This window comes from Cololabis saira, chromosome 13 (genome assembly GCF_033807715.1).
Source record: "Cololabis saira isolate AMF1-May2022 chromosome 13, fColSai1.1, whole genome shotgun sequence".
Taxonomy (NCBI): Eukaryota; Metazoa; Chordata; class Actinopteri; order Beloniformes; family Belonidae; genus Cololabis; species Cololabis saira.
The window spans coordinates 11441437-11469281 of NC_084599.1; the positions used below are offsets into that span (position 1 = coordinate 11441437).

A 27845-nucleotide genomic window follows, 5' to 3' on the forward strand; every position below is an offset into this window, starting at 1 on the left:
CGCTGAACGACGTAGTGCTCGTAGCGCGCCTGCAAATTTGAGGACTACGGATGTTGTTCTCCTCTACAAAACATCCGAATTATACACTTCGGGGTTTTTGAACATCGGAAGACATCAAAGCTGGCCTTTCCCTCTCAAAAACACACCACATATTTCAAAGGCGTTTGAAATCGGATACCGCTGGCGTTGAGGCCCTCACTTCTGTGCGGAGGGATACGTTGTTGCGTCTGACAATGTGGACGGAGGTGGCGAAGATGTCTACGAGAAGAATGAAATCGCCTCAGTTGTAACAACAAAAACGGAAGACGTGATTTTAGTTACTATTATACAATTGTTTGCACTCAGACTTTGCTACATTGAAGCAAACACGTGGGCGCTTGCGTGAAAAAGAGCAGGCTTCCCGGGACAAAAGGAAGGCATCAACTGCTCCAATGCGTTTCATGCACTGAGGTCGAGATTCTCTTGAAGTTTTATGTTTTTCCCCTCGCCAGTCTCCGCATCTCTTTTTATTGTTGGATATCACACACTTGGAGTGCCGAGGTAAAAACCAACCCCTACATTCTTACACTTCTACGTTTTTACGGGGGATCATTTTGATTGGGTTTCATTGACAAGCTATTTTGACGCCCGGGAATTGTGGAAAAGTTTTGGGGAATGTGTGGATAAAGCGAGGGGGATGCAAGTTTTTGTGTGCTTGTGTATGGTTTTGCCAAGTGTGTGATGGGCTCCGTGTCGAGCCCGGAGTGCAGGAAATTACTCCTTTGTTCTGCTAAAGAGAGAAAAAAAAAAAAAGAAAAAAAGAGAGACTCCATTGACGTTAAATGTTTAGTACCGCCTAACAAGCCACACAGTTTTGTTTCTCATCGCGTGTCTGCCACTAACACAAGACATATTCACTCCTAAAGGCGGAATAACACTGGCAAAGCGTTTAAGCTAAACTTTGCGATGTGGAGTGGACGTGTATTTTCCATACACACACGTGAAGTGAAGCAAACTTTCCATAAAATCCCACTGGTAGCCTTTTAAACATTCCTTTATGGACGTGTCTGGCCACCAGCTAGACTTATTTTATAGCACATTTGGCAGGAAATTCCTCCTGCTCCCACCCCCACCGTCTCCTCTGCTGAACTCCCTCATAATGCACCACTTGAACCCCTAAAGCCTGAGTTATGGTTCCGCGTTAAATCGACGCGGATCTACGCCGTAGGGTACGGCGTAGGGTCTGCGTAGGTATGACGCGGGACCAAAAATCAGCCTTAATATGTGAAAGACAGGGCTGAACATTTTCTGCTCCTCTTCTCCGGGTCACGGCCAATGCACTTGACACGGGAAACACAACTAGAGGATATGCTTTTCCTTTTCCTTCTTTCTTTCTTAGTCTTGAGGCAGATGTCAACATCGTTCAAATTAGATAAAGAATGGGTTAATTGTTAGCAAAAAAGCTTGGCCCAGGATGAGGCCCGGCGGTTTTCATCAGAGAGAAAAATGTCCAGTCTACATCCTGGTGAGCTGCATGTTTAATGGCTGTTTTTTATGGAGGTTTGACCCAGAGTGGGAGTGTGTTTTCTTTCTTGCAAAAAAAAAAAAAAAAAAAAAAAAAGTACATTTGAATCAACAGTTTGAAGGGGTATTTTCTTTTGGCACTTGTTGTTTCCGTGCTAGTATCGTTGACATAAACACGTTATTATTTTAGCTTTTCTCCTGTTTCTATAACTATATTTGGTTCATACGTGGAATAGCGATTGTTAACATAAATTATTGTCAATCTTAAAAGTTATCCGTCCTTAGACATGGAAAATGCACGTGATTGAACCCCCCCCCCCCCTTTTTTTTTTTTTTAAAGCTATGGATCAGTTGACACTGATATTTAAAGTTTTTTGTTTATTCCTCCAGATTGTAGCCTTTGTTAAACATTGTTAAACATTAGGGGTTTATATGGGTTGTCCTACTGGAAGTGCAGAGTCTTGTGGACAATGATCCGACTTCTGTCTTGTGTGGGGTGACAAAAGACCCCCCTCTCTTCCAAAAAAAAAAAAAAAAAAACCTACTTGCTCCTAATATTGATCCAGTAGTAGCTGAAGATGCCATTTTGTTACATAAAGCCCCTCCGTGTGCTCTGTACCATTTATGTGTTGGTGAGATGATATTTCGGCATGAAAAGTGCATGTTTGGGACCTCCATGGACTGTCCTATCTGAAAGTTTCAGATGGCGATGAGACTCATATTTAGTCAGTTTACAACTAGGACCATGTTTTGTGTGTCCTTCATATCCCAAAGAAGCTGGATTTGTAAAACTTGAATTGATTGCCCTTGGGTGGAGTTTTATTTGTATTTTTTTAATACATCATTAATTATATGATATATAATTTGATATGTGTTTGTTTTCTTTTTTTAGTAGTTACAGTCATACTTTTATTTATCAGCACAACCTTAAATGCTGAACTTTCCTTTTTTTCCCTGTTTATTACCTGCATGTTCAGTAAGACGTGAGTCTAATTTTTTTCTTTTGCATCACTCTTTCCTGGTTCCAATTTGCAAAAGAGACTGTAAAAGCACACCACCTGTTGGTGCCCAAGAGCCTCTGTTCTCCCACTTGCTCCCCTCACCACTAGTTTCCTGCGAGTCTTCAGCGTCGGAGAGAGGCCTCGGGTTTCCGCTGGAATGCAAAACACAGGGCAAATCCAGTATTCATGATCACTGTCTCTTTTGACAAGCTTCTTTTTGGAGTTGACATATGGTAATTTTGTAATGACGTGTTTGCATACAGTCATTAGCTCTGCCTTTCACCCCCCATTTCCTTGGGCTAACAATAGTCCCAATTATGTCTGTAATTGTAAGTGTATTACAATCTCTTTTATGTAGCAGTGATTGACATGTGGTTGTTAGTCGCCAGGGTTGTGTAAAATGAAAGACAGTCTTTATGCCATTCCTTGGTAGTGATTTGACTAAAGGCAGGCTTTCCATCGGTTCATGGCGCTCCTCCCTCTGCCCGGATGGGAAGACAGTGTTTTTGAGGGGAAAATTTTTTATTTATACCTTTTTTAAAGGTGTGTAGTGTTTAGTAGTCTCCTGATGTGTTTATCTTTCATCAGCCACAAAATTCAGTCTAGTAGTAATTTGAGCTGTTTGCTTTAGGCAACTGACACTCGTGTTTTTCAACATCACAAATGCACAATATTTGCTTATGGCATGCATAAATATTTTATAAATGGTCTGAATTTAAAAAAAAAATTGATCAATTGGTACAGAGGAAGTTGCTTTTGTTCTAAGGAAAATGCAAACGTACTGCTGCCGTACCCTTGCATTTGTGTCAAATAGGAGAGAAACATGGGTAAACATGGGTAGAAATACAAGCATTTGTTATAGTAAAGCTAGAGTAGTTTCAATCATTAATGTCCACCATCATCCCCGTTTTTTTAAGGGAATATGTAACTTCTCGTTGTGCTTGCTAGTGCAACTAAAATCCTGTATTTGCAAATTTCTCTCATAGGGTTTATTAGAGACTGAAGGGTATGAACGAACAGCAGCAAAGAATGGCTGCAGTGGAAACTGACAAGGAACTCAACGACCTCCTGGATTTCAGTGCGGTAAGAGAGTGGGAGGGCAGTCTGGGTGGTTCTGGGTGGCAGTGGCACTCGAGGTGGGGGGCACTGGGAGAAAAAGAACGCAATACAGGTTTATGGTTTGTGCCATAGAAAGCTGAAAGTCTATGTAGGAGCAGTCGGTAAGGGGCAAAATAGGACGTTTTGGAACGCTTAACTTCTCGCTCTGAAGACGAAATTTGTGTGTGTTGTTTTGCATTCTTGGGATGCAGTGTCAGGGCTCATTAGGTCAATGTATAGAGTTAAATACTTCTATACATCAAGATCAAAAATGAATTCAGTGTTCAAATATAGGTTCAAATGCAATGAAGAAATGCGGGCCCACGTGAAGAAGGTCCTGCCACAACCAACCCGTAAATGTAAATAAATCAGGAACAAGTGCAGGAAATGGGAGAAATAATTTCACCGCCGTTTGTCTCACTAACAGGATCGTGGAAGAAAATACTGTTGAACAGTCAACTTCTGTTGTTTGTTCTTGACAGTTGTTCTTAAAGCTGTGCTCTTGACATTATCTACAAAGTGGATTTAGGTATTCTGTGCCGCTTTTATTTACCTGTTTTTTCATTTTCTTGTGAAGCCTTTCGTTGCTTTACACTGGCATAAACATTTCTGAGCCCCAGTAGATGGTTGTTAGTCTTTTCTCCCAAATGCACTAAAAAAAAATGAGCTGCTATGGCAATATTGTCAGCTCTGGATTAATATTATTATTACGAGCAGGTCAAATGTCAGTTTTTAACTGTTAATGACTATTTGCCAGCAGATGAAATAGTTTAAGTAATACCTTATTTAAAAATGTAACTTTATACTTAATTCTTGTCATCCAAAAATTAACCGTGACATGCAGATGTTGGGAATTAACAGGCTTTTTTTTTTCTTTTTTTTTTTTTTTAACCCAATAACTAGCATGACTCTTAAGTGAATCTTGATTTTAATGATTTGTACTTTTCAGTTACTTGATTGAATAAGGTTGCGGTGTTCTTTAGGAAAGGTAACCCATGAAACGTAAACTAGCTCTGACTGAGGTTTTCGTTTTGACAGTGTGGTTTTTGTAAAGAGGGCTCGGATTGATCAGCTGCCAGTTTGTGTCAGCAGATATTTTTTTTCCATTTAAATATGACATCTATAATTTGGGGGAGAAGCTGTTGAACATTTGTACAAATTTCCTCCTTTTTGCTGGCTGGTCACAGAAAAGCATGCAGAGCTGGATGTGGAAGAGATAAAAAATAAAAATGTTAAAATGTTTTGACGCACCACCTTTGACGCAAAGGTGGTGTCAAAATAGGTTGATTGACTCTGGTTTCTTATTTATGTAGTCTCCTGGTTGCGTAGATACCAGGTCTGTACCACAGACGCAGACTACTGGTAAAAAATGCCACACAGCAGATGCTGAGACCTCACCGTACGCTCATGGTACAACCCACACTGGATTGATGACATCATAGTTTAAGTATACATTAAGGACATTTTTTAAATGTGCAGTATGTGTCTGGAATGGTTTAATTTCAAAATGATATATTTGTTTTGGGAAACAACTAAGCTGTGTGGCTTGGTATACATACATGCACAAATACCATATTTTTTATAACTGTGTTACATGTTATCGTGGACTGTATCAGCTGTGACGTCAACAAATGCCCTAACCACTGAAACGGTTTGTGTGTTAATTATTAGTGGAAATGGGATGTGTGAAGTGTGCCCTCCTTTCCACTGTTGGTTAAGACAGCCCTCTGCCTTTGTCTTGTAGATGTTTGCACCTCCAGTAGCCAATGGGAAAAACAGGACAATGACACTGGCCAGCACTCATTTTGGTGCATCAGGTAAGCTTTTAAGCTTATTCTCAAAGCAGTGTTTTGGGTTTGTATGCATTTGCTTAAGTAGGTTTTCAATACCTTATCATTTCTTCCTCAAGTTTTTTTTGTTTAAATTGGTGTAGTAACTGTGTGTTAAGTGTTGTCAGATTAAAAGTGTAATTTTGAAACATCTGGGATTTGTAGCTACCAAGTTAAGTACAAAACTCAACTTAAAAAAAAGAAAAGAAAAAGAAAACAGCTGATGGGGAGGAGCAAGTGTTCAAAATGATAGCTGAACAAAATCAGACATTTTCTTTCTCATAATCTGTGGGGTGTATATGTCATGCAGATGCTTTCAGTTTCAGTTGCCCAGGTTTTAAGATTTGTTTCTGCCTCAGTAGACAGATCAGTTTTTAATCTGTAGTGCTTTAGGATTAAATGTTGAATTTGCAAAACTACACACCCTCATCATTGTTCAGAAATTATGCCCTGGATCATTCAGATTCATAAAGACAGCTTTTTACTGTCTCCCTCCCATTAAAGAAGGAAAAAAATGCTATTGATTTGTAACAGTCTGAAAAGTTACATGAGAAATGAATATCTCCTGATGTGCTACACTTCTTTGCCTGTTTATCCATTCCTTTAGTCTTTACTTACCTTTTTGAAAGTGCAAACTGGCTGTTTTTAGCACGCTCAAAGGCCTCAAGCCTTTCAGTGAGCTTTTCTCTCTTCCTGAAGGTTATTAGTATGTTGTGTTACTTTCGTTCCTCTGTCACTCCGCCAACCTGGCGTGTGAAATCAAGTCACACTCCCCAGCGTTCCCCAGAGTGAGAACTTGGCCACTGAGGAACAAAGGCAAAGAAGGGGGCTTAAAGACTTGAAACGGCACCCCCACCCTGAAGTGTAAAACACTCCTCCCCCAACACAGCACAGGGCTTTTACCCCTACTGATCTACAGGAAATGGCTCGAGTCTGAGACAATGTCCCTCACCCCCAGCTCACAGCCTCTTAAACTGGCCCAGCATGCATTGAGTGGCCGGAGTGGGAGAAGGAGCTTGTTGAATAGAGGGATCAGTTTGTGGAAGGCAGGATTGTGTTTGTTTCTATTACAGCGGGCAATTACTAAGCACTGAGGAGTTAATCCCCACCACCACCACCCCACCCCAAATGTCCTAAAGTGTGGCCCTTGTTCATTGACACCCATTATAATGTGTTACTTAAAAAGCTGTCACCTCAAACTTTTGGAGATTCTATCGAACTTTTTAATAACATGAGTCAAAAAGCTAACAATTGCAAAGTGAAGCTCACAAGTTTCTTCTAGACACCTGAATCCATGAGGAAAAGTACATTTCTAATCACAGGAATGCACCCAGTCAATTTTGACTAATTTTTCTTGGCTTGACTTTACCCTCAGGAAGCCTATTTATTATAGAAATGATGACCATTAAAGAACGACATCCGTCCATGACGTCATTTAGGCAGCTTGTATATTCAGGGACCCTGAAGCGCGGGAACGGCAGTGAGCAGCCTAGTGGCCCACCAGACCACCTCTATTCATCAACACAAAAGTGCTCAGAGGGGTGCTAATTGCATTAGGCGTCCTCCTCTCTTCCTCAGTGGCCAGAGCGCGTGTGTGTTCAGGGATGGGTGTGTTGTGTAGAAGGGAAGATATGGGGAAAGGAAAAAAAGGGGATTGGCAAGTAGTGTGGGATGTTTTAGAAGTAGGGGAGGCAGTGTGATGGTGTGTGGTGGGAGTTGGCCAAGCCCACAAGCCTTCAGGCGGGCGACCCCTCTGTCACCTCTGCAGCTGCTGGCAACGTCTCCTACCCCCTTCACACACAAATACGTTGAACACAACAGGCTTGTTTCCCGTAGATTACAACAAATAACACTACATTTACACATGTGGTCTTCCTCAATGGATAACTTAAAGCTATGTATTTCACTTTTCCACACTCGGTTGTTTGCCAGGATCAGTTCTTTTCATGTACTTTTCTGTACTATGATGGCTGCTTCTAGGAAAACAAGACTTTAAAAAAAGAAAAATCTGAAAGGTGCATTACTTAATTTGAATTAGATCCTTTAAGTGTGCAGCTATGAGAAAACTTCAGAAAATAAGCATTTTTTTCTTGTCTTATCGTTACAATTTGCGTCACAACACAAGCGGAAATCTAGAGGGATGCAGAGAACCTCACAATCCTATGACTATTTTATTTGCATAGGTTCTCAATAATCCAGGTTATTCAATAGATTTTGCAGTGTTAATATTTGCTTAAATGAATTACTTCAAACCCATTCAAAAATTAGGCTGACCATGTTTTGACAGACGTAATTAATTAAAAATGTATTCTTGTTCAAATCTCAGTTTGTTACACTGGAAGGAATATTTGAACATTTTTAGGAAGTGTCATCTAGCTTGTGCTGTCTCTTGTCCCAACTTCTGGCAAAATCCATCCAAATGCAACTCTGGAGCTGGTCCTGGTCATTTCTATTGACAACTGTGTTATTTTTGTGGCACTACGATGAAACCAGCTTGCAGAGTTACGGTGAAAATAATGACAGACAATGAAGAGACTCAAAGTAATGATTGAAGAGAAATTAGTGCTTTAAAAAAAAGGGTGAATCTTAGACCGCATTGTAATCATTATTTTACTTCCATGTCCAGATTTACCTACCAAGACAAAAATTGCAAAAGATATTTAGTGTTGCTTTGTTATGTCAGGAAATCGCGTAAATTTGACATTGCTGATGGTAATTGGAGCGTCCATAGTACTTTAGTATGTAGTATATGTTTTTTTAGCAATGAGTGGGACACATGGACATAAAGCAGTTGGTAATTTTTCACAAATGGCGCAGAAAAATTTATTTCACTATTGAAATGCATTAAATATATGATACAGTATCCCATTTGTGATTAAACTAGTGTGGAGTGCTGTACTGCCTCTACCAGCAGTATTGTTCCTGGCATAAAGTTATCAAAGGTGACATTTTTTTTAGCTAGTAATCAGTATTACGGCAAGTGGAAAAATTATGAGCATTTCCATTGCACTTTTTTGCAAAAAAAAAGTGAATTGTGTTTTGCAAATGAGCTTAATTCTCGTGACAAGTTGTCCCATGAGCGTAACTCTCCAAGAGTCTAATCCTGCGAGACTTATCTACAAGACAAAGAAGATGATGAGCTTCACTTTGAAGAAGATGAACGTAAATATGTTTTAGTTTAGGACGAATTATTGCGATCGCTGCCACCGCTGTTGTGAAAATAGTCAACAGATTATGAAAGCAGGATCATTCAAATGGTCGTATGGTCTGGCTACATGACTACCTCCGTCACATTCAAGGCACGTTTTCACTAGCGGGAGTTCAGGGTAAATCTGCCGGTTCGCTGTAGCGCCGCACAAGAATCGTTGACTGAAAAAATAGCACCGCTAACCAGGAGGTGAGGGTAGTGCACTTTTTTTTTTTTTGCCGTTTGTAAACGGCCATCAGCATAATAGAAAAATAAAGAAGAAAAACGTAAACAACGGATGCTACTTGCGTTGTTTTTTTTAAACATGCACTACTGTCGTAACGATGGAAAGTAAAAGACCCCCCCCCGCCAGACCTCTATATTGGTCTAATATGGCAACAAGATCTGAACCAACTCATCGGTCCATCTATTTTTTTTTCATATAATATCTAACTTCATAAAATGTGCTCGTAGCTAAATGTCTGTAGTCCAAATGCTTAAATGATTTGTATTCACATGATTTATGTTTACGCGCTGAATATAATTTAAAATCCCGATCAGCACAGACCCCCCGGCAGCAGGTTCCTGTCGGCCACCCTGAGTAACTCTCCTACTACTGTAGTAGGGGCTGTTTTTTGCCCCTGTAAAGGTTCCTGAAGGCCACATCACAGGGCTGTTCCTGGTAATGGAGATTTGCACAAACGGCCCGGCCCTGAAAAATCTACCCAGAATCCCCGCTAGTGGAAATGCACCTTCAGTGATGCTGGAAAAGTGCAAATGCGATAAAAGCAGCTCTTCGAAGCTGGTAAACAGGACGACAGAGTTTGCTGAGTAACTACTGCCTCAAGTCCAGTGACAAAGTTCAAAATATGATCTGTTTAGCCGGCATCTGTCTCTCAGACCACTGTGGGCGAAAAAAACCCTGAATTGTTTTTATTTGTTTTTTGACCCCCCCCCCCCCACACATGGACGCTAATGTAAACAGCCTGCTGGTTCTCTGCACAGTTTGCGGGCATCCTTGCATTTCTACTACACCTTTCCGCATTGCCAATTCACGCCGCACTAATTTTGTTCCCATTACAGCACAGTTACTACATCCCAAGGCAGTACAGTCGTGGAACGAAATGTTATACTGTTCCGGCTCTCATGCCTTTCACACAGCATAGTGGGACAGGAATAAAGGGGGCTACAGGGGCAGAACGAACTGACTGTGTGAATGGGAGTATTGTGTATGAGAAACTTCCCTGAAATGTGTGACTCAACTCTAGTGTAATCCGTCCTGTCCCACGGGACCTCTATCTGAGAGAGCATCATAGTTCTGCTGTTCATCTCTCTCGCTGGAACTACTCGGCAACAAAATGATGGACTTAAAGTTTTGAAAAATCTGCATGTTTTGCCTCTATACTCTGTAACTTTGCAAACCATTGTGCTGAACCTGTCTTGGTATAGATGAAAGTACCGTTAGACTTGAAACTGTTGTCATGTTGTGCAAGAGCAGGCATGTACTCTGCAAATATCTTCCAAATATTTGGCAGTGTTGCATCATTTTTATTTTATTTCTGCTTTTCAATGTATGAGAATCCACAGAAGACACTTGAATAGTATTTCACATTATTTTGAAAGCACGCACGTATCCTATGTTTAATGTGAGACAAGATGTTAACGATAGAAAGATCTCTCCTTTGGCATTGTCGGGGTTCTCGTAGGTGTCGTATCACCCCAGCAGCTCTTCACCTTTTTTTTAAATTGCTTTCAAGTTAATTACTCCAGTAAGTGTGAAAGAATGTTGTCAGACTACCCCTGCACAGCCACGCGTTCGATGTCCTCTGCACCCCTGTTGGCCAAATGGAGGCATCATAGGTGGATGGGTGTTACTTTCAAAATAGCTGCGAAGTTGAAGTTGCTTGTTGTCTTTATAGAGCTACACAGTGCAGGTTATTGTGAACAGATTATCCTTTTTTTTTTTTTTTTTTTTTTTTTTGAGAATGGAGAGGTTGGGTTACATGTATGTTTTTAGCACATGTGCAGTTGCTTGTGATCTAGTAATTTTGGATGACGCCAGGGTGCCTCGAAGAAAAAGATGATTAGGTATGATGGAGGGGAGCAGAATTTTTGTTTCTCTGTTCCCCAAAGTGGATTTAGTTTTATTACATTCTTTTTTTTCTTAATCTTGCTAATTTACTATTACTGTACATCTTCGGGCACCAATATTTGGCTGAAGTGTCTTATGCAAAGTATGTCATCTTTGTTGAGCTGTGAGCTTTTCACTGGTGTCCATTTGCACATGGTTGACAATAGTGCAGTGCTCTATTAGTGGTCTGGCTTTTCAGCACTGCTGGTCTGACAGTGGGCAAAGCGGATGTTTTAGGTCCCCTCTCCTCCCTGCTCGCCTGATTCTCCATGCCACTGGCATCAGCTCCATAGATCATGCCTGTCGCAGCGTGTGTAGGTGCTTGCACCGCTCTGTTAGTCTCATCGCTCATTCTCACTCGTCAGACAAGCTGCTGATCTCACCCAGACCTCGCTCTCTCCCTCTCTCACATTTTTTTAATTAGGTAAAAATCAAAGACGAAATATGAATATTCATAAGGAAGCTGCATTAATATGCACAATTATGCAAATCAGCATGCAATTAAGCCTTGTGTCTCCAGAGAGCCTGGATGGCATTAGTGCATTAGACAGGGAGAAGGGGATGATGGGGGTATTTTGGAGTTTTCAGCTTCACCGGTCTTTGGCTGTGTTTTTCTTTGTGCCACACATCATTTCTTTCTCTAAGTAAAATAAGCTGGTGCAGTTTTTGGCTTTATATAATTTTGTCTGTGTCAAATTCACTTGGTATAATTCAAATGTAGCTTAGATTAGGTCTTTTTTTCCTTTTTTACCCTATGGTTTGGATCAGGGAGTGAATGGTTAATTTTCTGCTATTCAGTGACCATAATGAACCCTAATGGGAACATTGCACAGCATTTCATACATGTTTTCTCTTAAATTGGTTTGACATTGCAGTGCAACTCAAATAGAAATATTTTTCATGAGTAGTAGCTCTTTTTCCTGCTTTATTGTGACCACTTTAGGAAATTGGATGTCAAGAATATTATGGCCCGACGGACTCCATGACATACAATATTAGAACATTTCTACATATCTGATAAAGCTAATAATGTTTTTTTTGGGGGGGGGGGATTGTAGAATTTTATTTTTCTTTCAGCATTAATTTAGTCAGTGTCATGATCATTTCAAATGTACAAATGTTGTCATTCTTATCTATATACCTTTTCTACAGCAATAGATGAGCGCAGCGGCTCTGGGTCTTGGGGGTCTGCAGAGCAGAACAGTCCTTCATTCAGCCAAGGACGGGTAAGATCTAAATAAACATTCTCATTCTCTTAGTCACTCTTCATTTTAAGTTTGCATATCTGAGGGGTAACACCAGATGCCATGATATTGTCGCACACTCACATGTATTCAGTGAATCATGCTGCCAAAACTGAAAATGTACACCATCTCTCCCCCGACCACCTTAGCTTAACAGCTTAGCTCATTTTTTTTGCTGCGTGCCATATTTGATTTGAAATGGTCGTTTTTACTTTCTACCTAATAACATTGGCCCGGGATTCTGCATTGGCACGCTCTAGTAGCTGAGAACCTCTGTCGAAGCCCAGAAGTAATTGCAGCTTCACATCCACCATAACTGTCTTGGCACAACTCCGTGCAAATACAAGGAAAAAGTGGTGAAATAGATGCAAAAAGCTTTGATTACCACAAGTTGATAATTAAGGAAGTCGGTTTGAATCCCCTGAGCCGATGCAGATCTGTTTGGCATAGATCCTGTTAGAAAAACAGAGGGAGGTTAACTACTAAGCCATATAAGAGAGCTGACAAGATGGAGATGCCCTGTGGAACATATGGGAGGGTTTGTTTATTGGCCAAATGTTAGTTTCTGTATGGATTAAAAAAAAAAAAAAAAAAAAAGTATTTGTTGTCCTTTTTAAACTCCTCATATTTTGTTTGTACCATTCTTCTGACAGGGCTACGGAGAAGGATCTCACTTCAATGAGCATGAAGGTCTGTCTTCTCCATTCATCAGTTCAGGGATTACTGGTATGTTCTTTTACTGGCATGCTTTAAAGAATCTATACATGCCAGTTAATTTCCAAGTGTTAACCAGTTTAGTGGCATGGGTTTTTAAAAAATTGTGATTTCACATGTTGTTGCCAGTAAAATGTTTCTTTCACGAGTCATTGCTGAAATGGCCATGTTGATGATGGCTGGCTTGACTGTTGTGTGTCCTCCTTTTTTTATTTTTATTTTTTATGACCGTAGAATTGTTTTTTTGGATGACAGAATGTGTATGTGTGCCTGCAAGCATGTATATGTGTGTATCCGTGTTCATTCGTTGAGTGTTGAGGATGTTAGGGCGCTGAAGCAGAAACTCTCCCCTGGGCTTTGTCTGGCGGGCAGCGTTTTGCAGCTGAGCGTGCACAGAAAGGGGAGGGCCTCTGCATTTTTTTCCCCTTTTTTTTTTTTTTTTTTACTTTTGAAAACATACTCTTGTTTTGCATTATTCCACTCTGTTCCATCTTTATACATATTTAGATTTTTTTTGTTTGACTTACATTAATGTTAAAGCAACAATTGTTTTTCACCTTGCAGGTAAAAATGACAGACCACCGTTCACTCCCTTTGGAAGTCAGGTATCTTGCCACTGTCCTCATTCCCTGCATTTCACTTTACATGTGAAAGCTAAATTCAAGTAATGCGTCATTGTAAAGGGAGGCAAATTGTCTCAGTTCCCTTTTCAGATGCTTTATATTTAAACTGTTAACTGATTTTCATAAGACAAGTTGTTTTATGCTAGGCTTTCCCACATCTTGTAAGCAATATTAGTAAAATCTTGTCTGTCTCCGTCCAGCCTGGTTTTCTTCCTAGTGACATAACGATGCCCAGCCCAGATGCCATGTCCCCCTCTGGACTGAAGTCTGGCTCTCAGTTTTATCCATCGTACCCCAATAACCCCAGGAGAAGGCCGCCTGAGGGAGGCTTAGGTAAAAAAAAACATGACGTTGGTACAGAAGGTCTTTTTTTGTCCTTATTTTCTTTTTTATCTCATAGAAAAAGGGCTGCATCAACTTGTATTTTGATTAATATATTAATTTCATTATTTTATTAACTTGTTTGGTCTGTCAGAAAATGTTTATTGACAAGCAAGTACGCAGTGATTCACACTTCCTACAGTATGTTGAGAATTGTCTAACCTGCAGTGGAATCTGGAAAAAGTGCATGAACAAACTGCACCTGACTAGACCTAACATTTACAAATGCGTCTCTGCTATGTCCTTATTTCTTGTTTCTTTTTTTCCCCCTTTCTTTTCTGTTTCTCTCCCTCTCTCTGCTGCCTGTGTACAGACACCCAACCGAAGAAGATTCGGAAACCCCCTGGCCTGCCGTCCTCGGTGAGAGCTTATTTCTGCTTGTCTTCACAGCTCATAGCCAGTCCCCTTTTTGCCTCTGTGGGTCTCTTTCCCTCCACACGCACACACTGCTTTCCCCACTTTGCTTGAGCAGCTTTGTGACAGACAGGGGTAAAGACCCTCTGCTCGGTAACACTCTGAGAGCTGACAGTTGGGCAACTTAGGCTCCAATAAACATCATCACTATGGTTGTCGCTGCAGTCAGGTGGTCTCAAGTGATGTTTGGGGTTGACTTTCATGTAGACAAGCAATTTCATAGGATTTTGCGGTACTTTAAGTCCATAAACGTATCTTTCGTGACCCAACTTGTACTGTAAAAGAATGAAGGCATCAGTCTCACACCAGAGTGGATGACTTGACTTTAAGTTGGTGGCTCCTAGCCACGTTTAAAAAAAAAAAAAAAAAAAAAAAAAAGGATTTTCTTTATGCTCTAGTGGAAAGCAGAGGGAGAGAGCGAAGTGACATGCAGGAAAAGACACAAGTCTGGACTCGAACCTGGGTCAGCTGCAGTGAGGACTTGTGCCTCAGTATACTGGGAGCCCAAAAACATGTTTCATTTTGGATCCATGTTTTTTCCAGTAACTAAATAGCTGGTTTGAGTAAAATATGTTATTGTCATGTGCAAGATTTATTACTCAACATTGTTTAAAGCTGAACCCACATAAAATCCATGGAGAACCATCGATCTCCAACCCTGATCCAAGCAGTCTAGTGTTATGATTTACAGCACCAAGTGTCATATTTTGTCAGTGGGCCCAGAGTTCCCAGCAGCTGATGTGAAGATGATGGCGGCCACACATACCTCGGGATCCCTGTCACTGTAACGCACTCGACTATATAGTCAGTAAATGTTAGTGTTTTTAAAGAGTGCAAACGAAGACTTTTCTTGAACATGTTGGTTTATAAATCCATGTCATTATGTAATCCAGCTCCTGCTGCTAAAGTCTCAGCTCTGTAGTCCATGGATGACTTTACAAAGTTCTCTCAATTTAAATATTACATGGCATTTTCAACAAAAAAAAAACTGATATTTGCTAAAGTTTTTCAAATAGTCATTAACTAACACATGTCATTAGTAAGATGACAAATGTGAATTCAAGTGTGAGACTATTAGGAAGCTCTCTTTCATTGTTACGATTTGAACCCAATTTTGATGATTTAACTACCATTGGATCATCAATAAAACTTATTGCTGTCACACATTTATTTAAATCTCTGCTTATACTACAGTCGTATCTGCTGATATATAGATAAGAAAAATTATTTCGAAAGATAAGCTGACGATGACACACTTGCATCTCCACACTTGTGGAGTGACAAATAGCCAAACACAGGAAAGCAGGTTTAAAACGAGTCATTTAACATTTTTAGATTTCTTTCCCAGGGTTTTTTTATTTTTAGTATACTTGATAACTAAGTTGAATTGCTTTTGATTGATGGATAAACTCATGCTGGTGTTTTTTATATCTCCATGACAAAATAGGTTCAAGGGAGTAATATGGATGACTTGGTCTGAAATGAAGATAGTTTTGCAGGAAACTTAATTAAGCATATTCTTCAGTGATGCAGTTACAACACATGCAATTGCTAAATGCCAACTCCATTGATTAGTTGGGCTAATAATATTAACAGGATGGTTAACATGATTGTCAGATGTGAACACAGAGTGATCATGACTTTTGCCTATCACAGATTTTGAAGTCTTTCTTAAGACAATGAAGCTGTTGTTGCTGTCCTCCACCTGTGGCTGTTGTCGTTTTGAAGTGGCTGCTGAAACCTGTGTGTTGACACACTTCATTGCTGTGACTACAGCACACAGATTGAGTGTGAACACTGTCTGGCGAAGGCCCCCTCTTTTTTTCGCTGTCGGGACCTCAGTCGTTCCCCGCGGTGTGAAAGATGGCTGTGTGGGTTTTATTGCGAATGATGAGACGTCTGTATGTATGTGTGTGTGTGTGTGTGTGTGGAGACCCCCCCTCCCCATTCTCCGCCTACGCTTTACCACATGATGGCCTGGGTGGGCCTCCCCCTGTGACTGACCCAGTTGTGAGGTGCAGTGCTTGCGAGGCCTCTTAGCCCTGTGTCTGAGCCCAGATTAATGACTGCCGATGATGATCCTGTTGTCTTTCCTCCCTTAGAGCTTTTATTTTTTTATTTATTTTTTACTAACCTATCAATTCGTGTTCCGTTATCTACTTTTGTCACGTAAATCACTGTGCTCTAAATCATTAAATGGACAAATACTACCTGCAATCTAAATTTCATTTCCCATTTTCCCTAAAGCGTCCTGATTTATGTATCTCTCTCCCCAATATCTGCGCACGAGATCATTACCCTTTTCCTGTGAACCCTTGAACCCACAAACCCTCATGTACTGCACACTTGAGAGGAGGAAAAAAACATGCATGAGCTTCTTGACTGCCCTATAGCTGTCCCCTACGCTACCCTCAAACTCTTGTGGTGGATTATGACCAATTTGAGGGTTAGTTTGATGTTAATGTGTCTGTACTCCACATCCCATACCGCAGCCCATCTTTCTAGTACAGGAAAGACTGCTAAAGCCTGAGTTATATTAAACCCTTGTTAGTGGAGGATTTTACCCCAGAAATCCCTTTCTTCTTGATAACACAATTATCCACCCGCACTAGTCATTGTGTAGTTCTGCATCCCCTTCTCGAGCAACAGGATTCACACATTGTTCCCATGAAAGAACAACTCAAAGCCTATTGTTAAATGAAGCCATCTCCACCATGTTTTCCCTTGAATTAAGCGTGATCATTTTAAATCCCCTGTTTCCGTCACACTCCCCTGGCCATATCAAGCTTTGTTTAAGTCATTTAGATTACCTTTTCCTGTCCCTCTCAACACCCCTTATCTCTCTACCCATTTCCTATATCATCAGGGCCTTCATTTTTTTTTCTCCCCCATCAATCCTCCCCCTGCCCCTTTAGCACCCCCTACCCACTGCAACATCTCCCTCTCTTTACCTCTCTTTCCATCTCTCTTGCTGACTGGATCCCAGCCCCCATCTCTCCCTCTCCTCGTTCTCTCTCCTCAGCCCAGCTGCCTGTGGAGTTGGATGCGGTCCAGGAACAGGCAGATGGCTCTGTAATTAGAAGTGCATCTCTCCATTCCCTTTCCACTTCTCCCTGTTAAATCAAATTACAGAAAAAATCCCTCTTCTGGGTTAGCATTCTTTGCAGCATAGCCTCCTTTCTCTCTCTTCCTCTATCTCTCTGTACTACAGAGAAAGTGAAGAAAAGGAGTGGCATGCAATGGTGTCTGGAAACTGAGTGCTTTCCATGTCCGCCTTCAGTCTGTATATTTTAGAGGCCTGGCTTCCAATTTTGGTGCTGATACATTAAAAAAAAGATGTGTGCTTTAGCTCACAGAATTGTATCAGAATTGTTCATGTTTTACAACATTCAGCTGATGACTTACAGACTGGTGGTTTCATGGCTTTATTATTGGATTGTGCACGAATGGGGTGTGTTGGCTCGCTGAATGTGTGGTATGCTAGTGAGCTGATACTCGGCATCGTATAGGGAAGGGCTGCAGGCCAGGCAGTGCGATGTCACTGGGGTCCTAGGGACTGGAGGAAGTGGCTCACTGTGCACTGGGATTCAAGCCGTTGATGTGCCCAGCATGCCATGCTTCTTTTCCACAGGCGAGGAGCTGGCCTTCCTCCTCCACCATCAGCAGACTCCCTCTTGCCATCTTGTGGTCACTCGAAGCTATTGTGATTAAGTGGCTTTGTATAGTTGACTGGGACTTTGTGCTAATTATGTTGATAAACATATGATAGAAAATCAGGCGTTTCACATTTTCTACTTAATTTTTCGTTTATTTGCAGTGGTGTGGAGTTTTCTTTCTTCAAATTTCAGAATTGTACTGTAACAATGTATATTATGAAAAAACTCATTCACACAACATTAACCTTTTTTCACCGAAACATGGGTATGCAACCCATTTGCGGGAGCCTTTCCATTAGCTCATGTGAATTTAGAGTTGGATTGGGATCTGGATAGTTATTTATTCCTTGAGCTGTTTGAGTTTTTTTTTTTTTTTTTTTATTTATTTTTCAAATTTAGATTTGAGTGATACATCTGCTGTTTATTCATCTCGATGTGCAACTCTGTTAGGATGGATGATACCTGTTAAATTAAGGACCCAATATATCCTCACTACATAGTGGTTACTTCTTTCTTCACTTATCAGCAGTTTTTGGTGACATGTGGTTAACAGAAATTTTGGCTGAATTGTTCAATTCCTGTTTTCCCCCCAGGTATATGCTTCCACATCTAGTGATGAATATGCCAGGGACAATGGAGGATATCCTGGTGCAAAGCCTAGTGCTGTGTACCCAGGTTCTTTCTACATGCAAGGTAACCATTCATATGTCACGTGATTAATTTTATCCTATATTACCTTTTGTTAAGTTGTTTTTAATTTAAAATGGACCTTCTCTTTCCTCAGAAGACCCCTGGTCATCTTCAGGCTACTCCGCCATGCTGGGTAACTCTCCTCACATTGGACAGCCAGGTTCCTTCCCACCCATCAATCCACAGGACAGAATGGTGCGTGAATTCCACCTTTTTATTTTCCAAGGTGTATTTTATATGTGCTTGAGTTCGGGGAATCTTCGGCAACAGCATAACATACCGATAGTACTGCATGCATCATTTTAGATCAAATAGGATAAGTGATCCCTTTAGACTTTCCCCTTGGAGCTTGATGGATTTTTTTCACTTGGATTGTTTAATTTGAGCAGCTTATGTATTTTATGGGGCTGCTTGTACACCTTCCCCTGAAGTGTCACTGTCTGCTTCTGTCCCCACAGAACTATCCTCTTCATGGCAGTGAGGTCAACGGCTTCCACCCAGCCCCCACCACCTATAACCACACGCCTACGATCAACGGAGAAAGCATAATGTGTAAGGAATCTTTTAACAGTGCTTATCATAAAAGTATCTGTCACTGATTCAACTGCTGCAGTCATTTTGCTTTATTTAATTCATACCATTTCTCAAGATTAGATTACTGGGTCATCTGACACACATGATTTTGTCTCTGCAGCGAGCAGAGGAACCACAGCAAACAGTTCTGGAGATGAAATTGGGAAGGCTCTTGCTTCAGTAAGTTATTTTCAGTTGTGTGCTTGTTTTTATTAAATTTAGGGTACTGGGCAGTCAAACATTGAGATCCTGTGTAGACCTTGTATTAACATCTATTGGACAGCCTTAAGTACACGTGTAATTGTACGTATTGAGATCCAGTCACTTAAACCACATTCATAGGTGGCTTGGGCCACACATGACCAGATTCTTTCATCAGCATAAAAGCAATGTGCCCTGGGATCCATTAAAGGGATACCTACACAACTGACATCTACTATGCAAGTGGGATGACATGCGCATTTATGCAAGAATAGTGTCATTAAAGTTTGAAACAACAAGCTGGAGCCATACCAACCAACAGTAATACACAAATGCCACATCTTGGATTCATCTGTATTCTTTCATGTGCCTACCTTAGTTCTTTTTTTTATTTCATTTTTTTTATAATGACCAAAAAGGCCCATTTCTATCAAACAGTTGTGGGCTTTCTCTCATTGCCTTTATTGTTGTATGTACAGTTCAGCAAGGGTCTTGTCTAGTTTCTTTCCTGGTGACTCAGTATGGTGTAAATTTAAGCCTGGTAGTGCATTGCTGCTTCCTGCAAGTAAATAAAAACACCAGGTCTTTGCAGGCTGAACTTTATTTTTTATTTGCATATCGGGCTGGGGAGTGAGATCTGATGACAACTTGGCTACTTGATGCACAAGTGGAAACGCATGTTGATACCAGGTGTGAACAGACATGCTTTGAACTGTCCACTTGAGATCGACTTATCTGAGATGGATTTGTTAATACCAGGTCTAAACATGGTCCTAGAGTAATTTTCAAGAGTTAACTGCATTTGATGGCAAAATCTATGAGGGATAGCAGATTTTTTCACAGGACAAAAAACTGTACCAACTATGTTAGTGTTATTGAAATTGTTCATAGATTCACACAAATGTATTGATTGTCATGAAATTATAAAAAAATGATTAAAGCACCTGCAGCCATTTGAGATTAATCGTTAGCATAATTAATTAAATTGTTAGAATAATTTTTTTTTCAGAGAATTCATTGCAAATTATATGTGGGCTCCCCAAAAAAATAATTAACATTATGAGTAACTATATAACTATTCTGTTCAAACTGTTTCAAGGAAAACATTTTACTGCGTGTGTTATACTGAATTGTAACATTGCATCCTATTTAGTAGTCCTGTTGTTCTGTGTAAATATTTTATATATATATATTTTATATACGTTTTATTCTGAACTGTTTTGACCATATCTTTCAGATCTACCCATCGGACCACAACAGTAATAATTTCCCCTCAGCTCCTTCCACTCCTGGTTCTCCTCAGGCTGTTGCAGGTATACGTCAGTTCTCATATAGAAATTTAAATAAGGTGCTTTAGTATAGAGTGGTAAGAATTTACTACTGAATTAATTACTAGAATTTGCTTTTACAGCACAGATGTAAATCTGTTAATCTTGTTCAGTGGAAGTGATGCTGTGCATTTTTTCATACTCTTCATCACAGAAAAATGTATATTCAGCTCCATCTGCTGTAAATTTAAGAATTGGCACTTAATGCAATCCAATATTTTTCTCTGCAGGAGCTCAGTCACAGTGGCAAAGATCGACCACACCCAACTATGAAGGGCAAACACACACACTGGTAGGGTTCGCTACTATATCAAACGTTAATCAATTAGTTCATATTGATGTTTTATCTCGTCTTTCATGTGTCTATGTAGCAAAGTAAAATGGAGGACCGCTTGGAAGAGGCCATACATGTTCTCCGTAACCATGCTGTGGGCCAGAACCCTGCCTTAGATGGCGCTCACGCTGACATGCACAGTCTGCTGTCCTCCGTACACAATGGGGCCCTTGCGGCCCTCTCTCCAGCTTTCCCCAATGCCAACCTTGCTCTCAGCAACAGACATCCCGCAATGGTAAGTGTCCTTCTCTCGGCTTGTGTGTGTTTCTTTTTTTTTTTAAGCTTTTGATTGTGTGTGTGTGATCCATAACATTTCCCTGCAAGAAGATGTTTTGTGGTGACATTGTTGTGGGTGTTAAAATTCCCAACAGCTTTGCCAGTTTACAAATAGAGGAGCATTTTTAGCCTGTAATTTTTTTGTAAAATTAATCACCTTTTCGTATTTATTAGATATGGGTTCTAAAAGTAATAAGAAAAAGTGGAAATTAAAGGAAAAACAAACGGTATTACTTTGGACTTCTCATTAGGGTAATTAAATGTTTTAGTGGGATCTTCAAATTATGTTGCAAGAAAGTAATTACCTTTGGAGAAAAAGTAATTTCGCCAAAATTTTAAAAAGTATTGGCAGTGTTTAATTCTGAAGTTTATCGTTAAGCTATTCAGATCAATAAATGTATATCATTTCTTATAGTGTTTACCTTTGCACCCTTCCATTGTACTTTGTAGGTTTAACCAACTCATGTAGTTTGGGGAGCCTTCAGAACCTGTTTTATCGGTGGGTAAATTAGTTTGTCCCTGTGAGATTGACGCTCTTTTCTTCCACCTTTGTCAGCAGGGGAGTAAACATGAGGAATCCACAGGCCTTCCGCCCAGCAGCACCCTCCTGCATCACGCATCCGGACCCACACCGGCCGTTGGCCAACCAGAAGGCTTTACTAGTCAGTTATTTATTTTTTTTCTTCCTGTGTGAGAGTACAAACTAAATCTTGGTTAAAAATAAATGCATCCAAAGAGAAGATGGTGGTATTAAATATGAATATGTTTACATTAAGGTCACCCTGGTTTGGCCCGCTCCACACACTCCTCCAGCAGCTCAGACATCAAGAGAGAAGACAAAGAGGACGATGAAAACTCCTCTGTTGCAGACAAGTCAGAGGAGGAAAAGAAGGATGCGAAGGCAGCACGCAGTCGAACAAGGTAATTTCTTTACTGTCTTCTACTTGTATTTTTTTTAACCAGAAACCATTTTAAACAATTGAATCATATTGTAAAAATTAGGTGCATATTATTTTATCTCACAATGATGGAGACTTGTATGCAGATATATTAACCAAAAAAAAAAAAAGTTATGCCGAATTCTCCATTACAAGACTCCAGAACAGTCCTTTTATAAGACTAGTTTTGGTCATCAAAGGCATTTCTTCTTTCCTATCTTTCCCACTGAATGTCCAGGCTATGTTAGGTGTTTAACAATGTAAAAAACCCCTCCCCTCCATTTCACGTTTTCAGAAAGGAGGCGTTGACCCTCCAGATGCTCTCTTGCCTATCAGACCAGAAAGATGAGTAAGTTTCTTCAATAGAAAATCGATTTGTAGTACTTTGTGAGCTCTTGCCAGGCATCACTCGAACCTTTGAGCTGGTGCCTATGTGACTTTTGAATGGCAGCATTAGTGTGATTTATTTTTAACGTGGATATCAATCACTCACATTTACCACTATTGCACATTTATTGCCTATGAGTTCTAAAGATTGAACTTGAAATACATTTTGATCTTTAAGCACACTGGAATAAACAGCCCTGAGGACAACATTGCAAAACTAAATGAAGGCATTGGGGGAATAAGAGTTTTAGAGTTACGTACTCTCAGCAATCTGCCTCAGTTCAAAACTAAAGAAGTATCTATTTAGGATGGCATTTGGCACCTAATAGTCACTTTTAAGAGTCACTTTTAAGGTCATTTTTAACTATTTGGGATTTTATTTGAGTTTTTATTAGTAATTTTTAATTTTTGTGTGTTTAATTTTTACTGTTTGTTTTAGTATCTATTTGTTCTTAAATGTCTGTGAACCTTGGTTGTTTAAATGTGCTATACAAATAAAGATTGATTAACTGAAGAGTTTTAGGGGTTAAAATGCCAAAGATGAACGATGGCAGAGCCATGCACTACAAAATAAAAGTGAAATGATCCAACTTGACCACATGGTTAGCTAAAATGAATGGTAATCCTTCTTGGATGGAGCCAGAATTTGCTGTAATACAAAATTAACTTTCACTTTGATTTAGAACAAAAATCTGGTTTTGGGTCACATGGTTGCATGAGCAGCAGGTGTGTGTATGATGGTTAGTATGTTTTTAGAAGGATGTCTTCACCACTTACATGTCTCCTTTTTATCTAGTGAGGATAATGAGGAGGATGATGAGGACCTTCCTCCTGAGGTGAAGATGGAGCGCGAGAGGGAACGGCGAGTGGCTAACAATGCCCGAGAGCGTCTTAGAGTACGGGACATCAACGAGGCATTCAAGGAGCTGGGAAGGATGTGCCAGCTGCACCTCAGCCATGACAAACCTCAGACCAAACTTCTCATTCTCCACCAAGCAGTAAATGTCATCCTCAATTTAGAACAACAAGTCAGAGGTAAGTATCCAGACAGGAATTGGACTGTGGGGACCACAATTTATTCAAGACTTGTTAAACAATGTACATGTCTTGATACTTCAAAGATTTTTTTCTGCTTTTCTCCTTCTTCCCCAGAGCGCAACCTTAACCCCAAGGCAGCATGTTTAAAACGGCGTGAGGAAGAGAAGGTTTCTGGGGTGGTTGGAGACGCACCCATGCAGCTGTCGGGAGGCCACCCTAGCATGGGGGGAGATGGCCACAATCCAGTGGGCCACATGTAACACCAGGTACACCTTAAGGTCACTGAATACTTTCAAATTATTTGTGTCAGTCCATCTAATACCAGACATTCAGCATAAACATGGTAGTTTGACTAAAATTATAAAAAAAATCAGCATTCGCAAAGTTGGAATAACGCAACTAAATACTGAGGTTAGGAGTCAAATGAATTGTTTTGACCTGGAAGTGATGGAAACTGGTAATGGAGAATAACCATAAGGGATGATGTGCATCTTGTTTTTTTCTTTCTCTTTATTTGCGCAGTATGGATGATATGCACAGAGCTGTAATGCTGAGCTTGATGAGACATGGAATATAACTACCTGTTGTCAGAGTCGGGCATACTTCAGTCAATTTATCAGTACTGCTCCTATGCTTGTGTATTAGCCCATTTAATTTCAATACTGACTTCAGAACAGTTTTAGGCATTTAACCATACTCGCTTTATAACAGCTTTATTTTTTTTAGCGTTTAAAGATATGACTGATGCCTGTTGTTCTTTTTACAGGTGTGGTGGTGTTTCCCTGGCTGTCAAAGGATGTGGCCTTAAAATATTTCTTCCACCCATTATTCTCAGTGTGTGCGTGTGTATATGTGGACATGTCTGTGTATTGTCCGTTCAAGTTGCAAGATGCACATTCACACACTCATACACACATTGCATACTGCCAAAACTGACATAGCCTGTTTGTCGCACTCCCAGCCATGACTACGAGCTCAAATGTGAAGAACATTTTTTGTTGTTCTTTTTTTTTTTTTTTAATTAAAAAGAAAAAAACATGTAAGACTTTTTTTTTTTTTTTTTTTTTTTTCTTTTTGGTTTCCACGCGATTGAACGCCAGAGTACTTTTAGTCCTGCCGCATTTTTGGGACTACACACACTGCCAAGAGATGCTCTGGTGTAGGGAAAAGAAAAACGGAGACCTAAACAAACACAAATTGAATCATGGATTTGTGCCTAATCGTTACTACTTTTTTTTTTTTTTTTTTTTTTTTCTATTTGACATTTAAGCAAATTGCTTTACATGTGAGAAACATTTGTGAGGGATTGCTTATGTGTATGAGCAACTATTTTTAATGTATGTCATTCCCAGTGTGATGGTACAGTCTTACATATGTTATGTAACCAAGCCTATAGTTGAAGTTGAATTTTCAAAATTCAGTCACTTTTCCTGGTCTGTGTGTCTGTGTGTATGGATGGACGTTTGCGTGGGTGTGGATGGTGGTGGAAAGGTCAGTCATAGTTTTGACAGTTCAACTGCAGCTTACCCGAAAGATGGAAAATCTGACCCTACAGTCAGTTTTTGACTCGGGCCTGGTCTCGTCCCAAAAGGCACCTGGAGGCTTGGAATTGAAGATTTCTTCCTCGAAAGATATGGATTATCCAAGTGGAAGAATCTGTCAACAAAACAAAAACTATTCTTCCTCCTTGCTGACCATGATTTATAGTGTTACTCCAGTAGCCCCCTTTTTTTTACATATATATATAAATATATATACATACAGGTTTTTGTACTGCTTTATGTACTAAAGCAAACAGACAAAACAAAGCACAGTTGTATAGACAGGCTGTAAGCTAAGTGTTGACCTGTATCACATTTCAGTCGCTGAAAGTCTTGTATAAAAGCCATTTGAATCACTTTTAAGTGATTGGCACTGCTTAGTGCTGTTACTTTCTTGAAATGGTTTACTGACTGTGCCAGCAGACTTAACAGCTCAAGTTGTTCCCCTTTATTGATGTTCTGGAAGAGACAAAAATCTGGGTTCTCATCAGCTGCAGTTGTTAAAGCAGACGAGCCTTCGAGTTATTGAGGCTTTCTTTTCCGAAATGAGCATTCCCACTGAATGACAGCCGCTCACCTTCCTCCTGAGTAAGTGTGTTCATACCTTTCTTACTGAGTGAAGTGTGATGTGTAAATTCACTTCATACATTATTGTTTCATTTTTCAAAATTAAATATATATAAAAATATATATTTTTTGTTAGTCTATACATTGTAGATTTTTTACATAAATGGCAATATTAGTTTGAAGTTTAGAGTGTATTGTAGATGAGCTGTATAAGGGGATATTTGACATTTAAAAGTTAATTCAAAATCAAACTGGGATGATGGAGGAAAGGCATCATTTGATGATACATGGGGGGGCGGGGGGGACTTTGCTACATCCTTTTATTCCAGCTTTAGTTGCAAGGCGCATCATCAGCTACCCAGATATGAGCTCTGTCTTTCTGTTTGGGCATTTGTGGACAGAGGCGGTGGCAGATCTTGTGGAAGTGGTCTTACTTCAGCAGTGAGGCCCTGATGGAAAAATGTGGGGAGGGGTTTTTGTCTAACAGTAATTAATATGCAACTGGTTTTTGAATGTAGCTATGATATAAATGTGGATCGCCTTTATTTTCAAAGTTGTGTTCCTGGGTTTTGTCAGCACAGTGTAATAATTTTCATTTCACACTTGTATGTCTGCCGTCAACTAAGTGGCTCTCAGTACGCAGCTCACTATCAGGTTTCCTGCGCACTTAACTTTGGAGGCAGACATCTGTATTTGGGTGTAAGGTAATGGATAATATGGAGAACAAAACAGTGTTATTGTGATGTTAATCCCATACCATGTTGTGAATGGTTTCTTTTTATCAACATGTAATCTCAAATGGGAGGTAGAGCATTTTGTGTTTAATTTCTACAAAAAGAGATGAAGAAAAAGACCTATACAAATCAACAGTGTGGCCTTTTCATTCTCAAGACTTAAGATGTCATGATGGGAGAGTGATACCTTATCAGTGCCTGAACTTGTATTTTTCATTTAATACAGTTTTTTTTTATTTTATTTTGTGAACCATATTTCATTTATCATGGAGATTAAAGAGGTACTTGTTCATTCCCCCACCCTTCTTTCTCCCAATGTTTTTTTTTTTTTTTTTTTTTCTAATTTGGAGGAAGAAGGTTAAATGGTATAAAGAGATTTTCTTTCTTTCAGTGTATCTAGTTAAATAAATAAATGTTCTGTAGATCTTGTTTAGTTTTACTCCTTCCCCCCATTTTCATTATTCAACTGGCTTACATTGTCCAAACTGCTGTTTTGATTAAGGTCGTAGTCAGGGGTCCAGGTAGTTCTGTCTGCTCTATAATCACAAAATCACTTGACATAATGGGGTTCAAGGGAGGCTTGCTTTTGTCCCTTAGTGTCCATTTTTGATGCACATGAACAGGAGATGAATTTTTATACCCAGTAGTAGCTGGAACCTCTGACCTGGAGCATTTTAATTTTGTGTATACTGTATATTAAAACACAAGCTCTTTTCTGCAGTGACTTGCAGTGTATTCAGTTTCATCTTCAGATGTGACCTTTTAGACTTCCTGCTCTTTGGTGACATCGACAGTGACTTTTTGTGTGAAGTTATCACTTCTTTCAAAAAGTTGTTCTTGGTTCAGTTTTTTTTGTTTGTTTTTGTTTGTTTTGTTTTTTATATATATATCTACTATAAAATCAATGTGTCCTGAATACTGCTAATTTTATTTTAAGGGAAATCTCACCAGATGTCAATTATATCAAAAATCCATTATTCTATGAGCAAAACAAAGTTATTTACTAGTGGGAATTTAAATTCTCAGCTGAAGTCTGACAAATTCTGACAACTACAGGAGCTTGTAAGTTGTCAGCTGGTGGACTTGGTCTTTCAGTAAGAAACGAAAGCAGTGATTAAAATCTTGCTTTCAACAGTTTATTTTATTTTATTTTTTTAGGGTGAGACCATTGAGTGTTAAATACATTCAAAGTTAAAGAGCCTGTCATCTTGGGGACAATGTTGACTTATCTGGGGTCGTCCATAGAGTCCTCCTGTATATAACAGTAAATGTAGCAATAAATGTGCCATTTTTAATAACAGATTATACCTTTTCCAATGTCTGGTTTTTGGATATTGTATACACAGAGAGCAAAATAAAAGAAACCATTGTAATAAAGGGTTTACTGTATTGCGGAAAATAAAATTGTTTCTTTTTTTTTTCTTAATTGCCGATAGAGAATGGGTGCTTTCATTGGA

The 27845-nt window shown here is 39.7% G+C and overlaps 1 protein-coding gene across 6 annotated transcripts; it reads left to right on the top strand.

Annotated features, from left to right (window-relative positions):
• tcf3b (transcription factor 3b) lies at positions 1-27814 on the top strand. Of its 6 annotated transcripts, XM_061737692.1 has the most exons (22): positions 1-540; positions 3491-3587; positions 5219-5253; positions 5347-5419; positions 11902-11975; positions 12647-12719; positions 13272-13312; positions 13531-13663; positions 14025-14071; positions 18375-18474; positions 18566-18666; positions 18930-19023; positions 19166-19224; positions 20483-20558; positions 20804-20865; positions 20945-21142; positions 21740-21845; positions 21960-22104; positions 22417-22470; positions 23305-23543; positions 23661-23812; positions 24313-27814. In XM_061737692.1, exons 4-21 carry the CDS (start codon positions 5347-5349, stop codon positions 23804-23806), a joined length of 1821 nt encoding a protein of 606 aa, XP_061593676.1. In that variant the 5' UTR covers positions 1-540; positions 3491-3587; positions 5219-5253; the 3' UTR covers positions 23807-23812; positions 24313-27814. The 6 variants fall into 6 exon arrangements, with proteins under 6 accessions (XP_061593676.1, XP_061593672.1, XP_061593671.1 ...); XM_061737688.1 differs by lacking the exon at positions 5219-5253 and having other exon boundaries at positions 23661-23824; XM_061737687.1 differs by lacking the exon at positions 5219-5253.
• Positions 27815-27845: the final 31 nt, after the last annotated feature.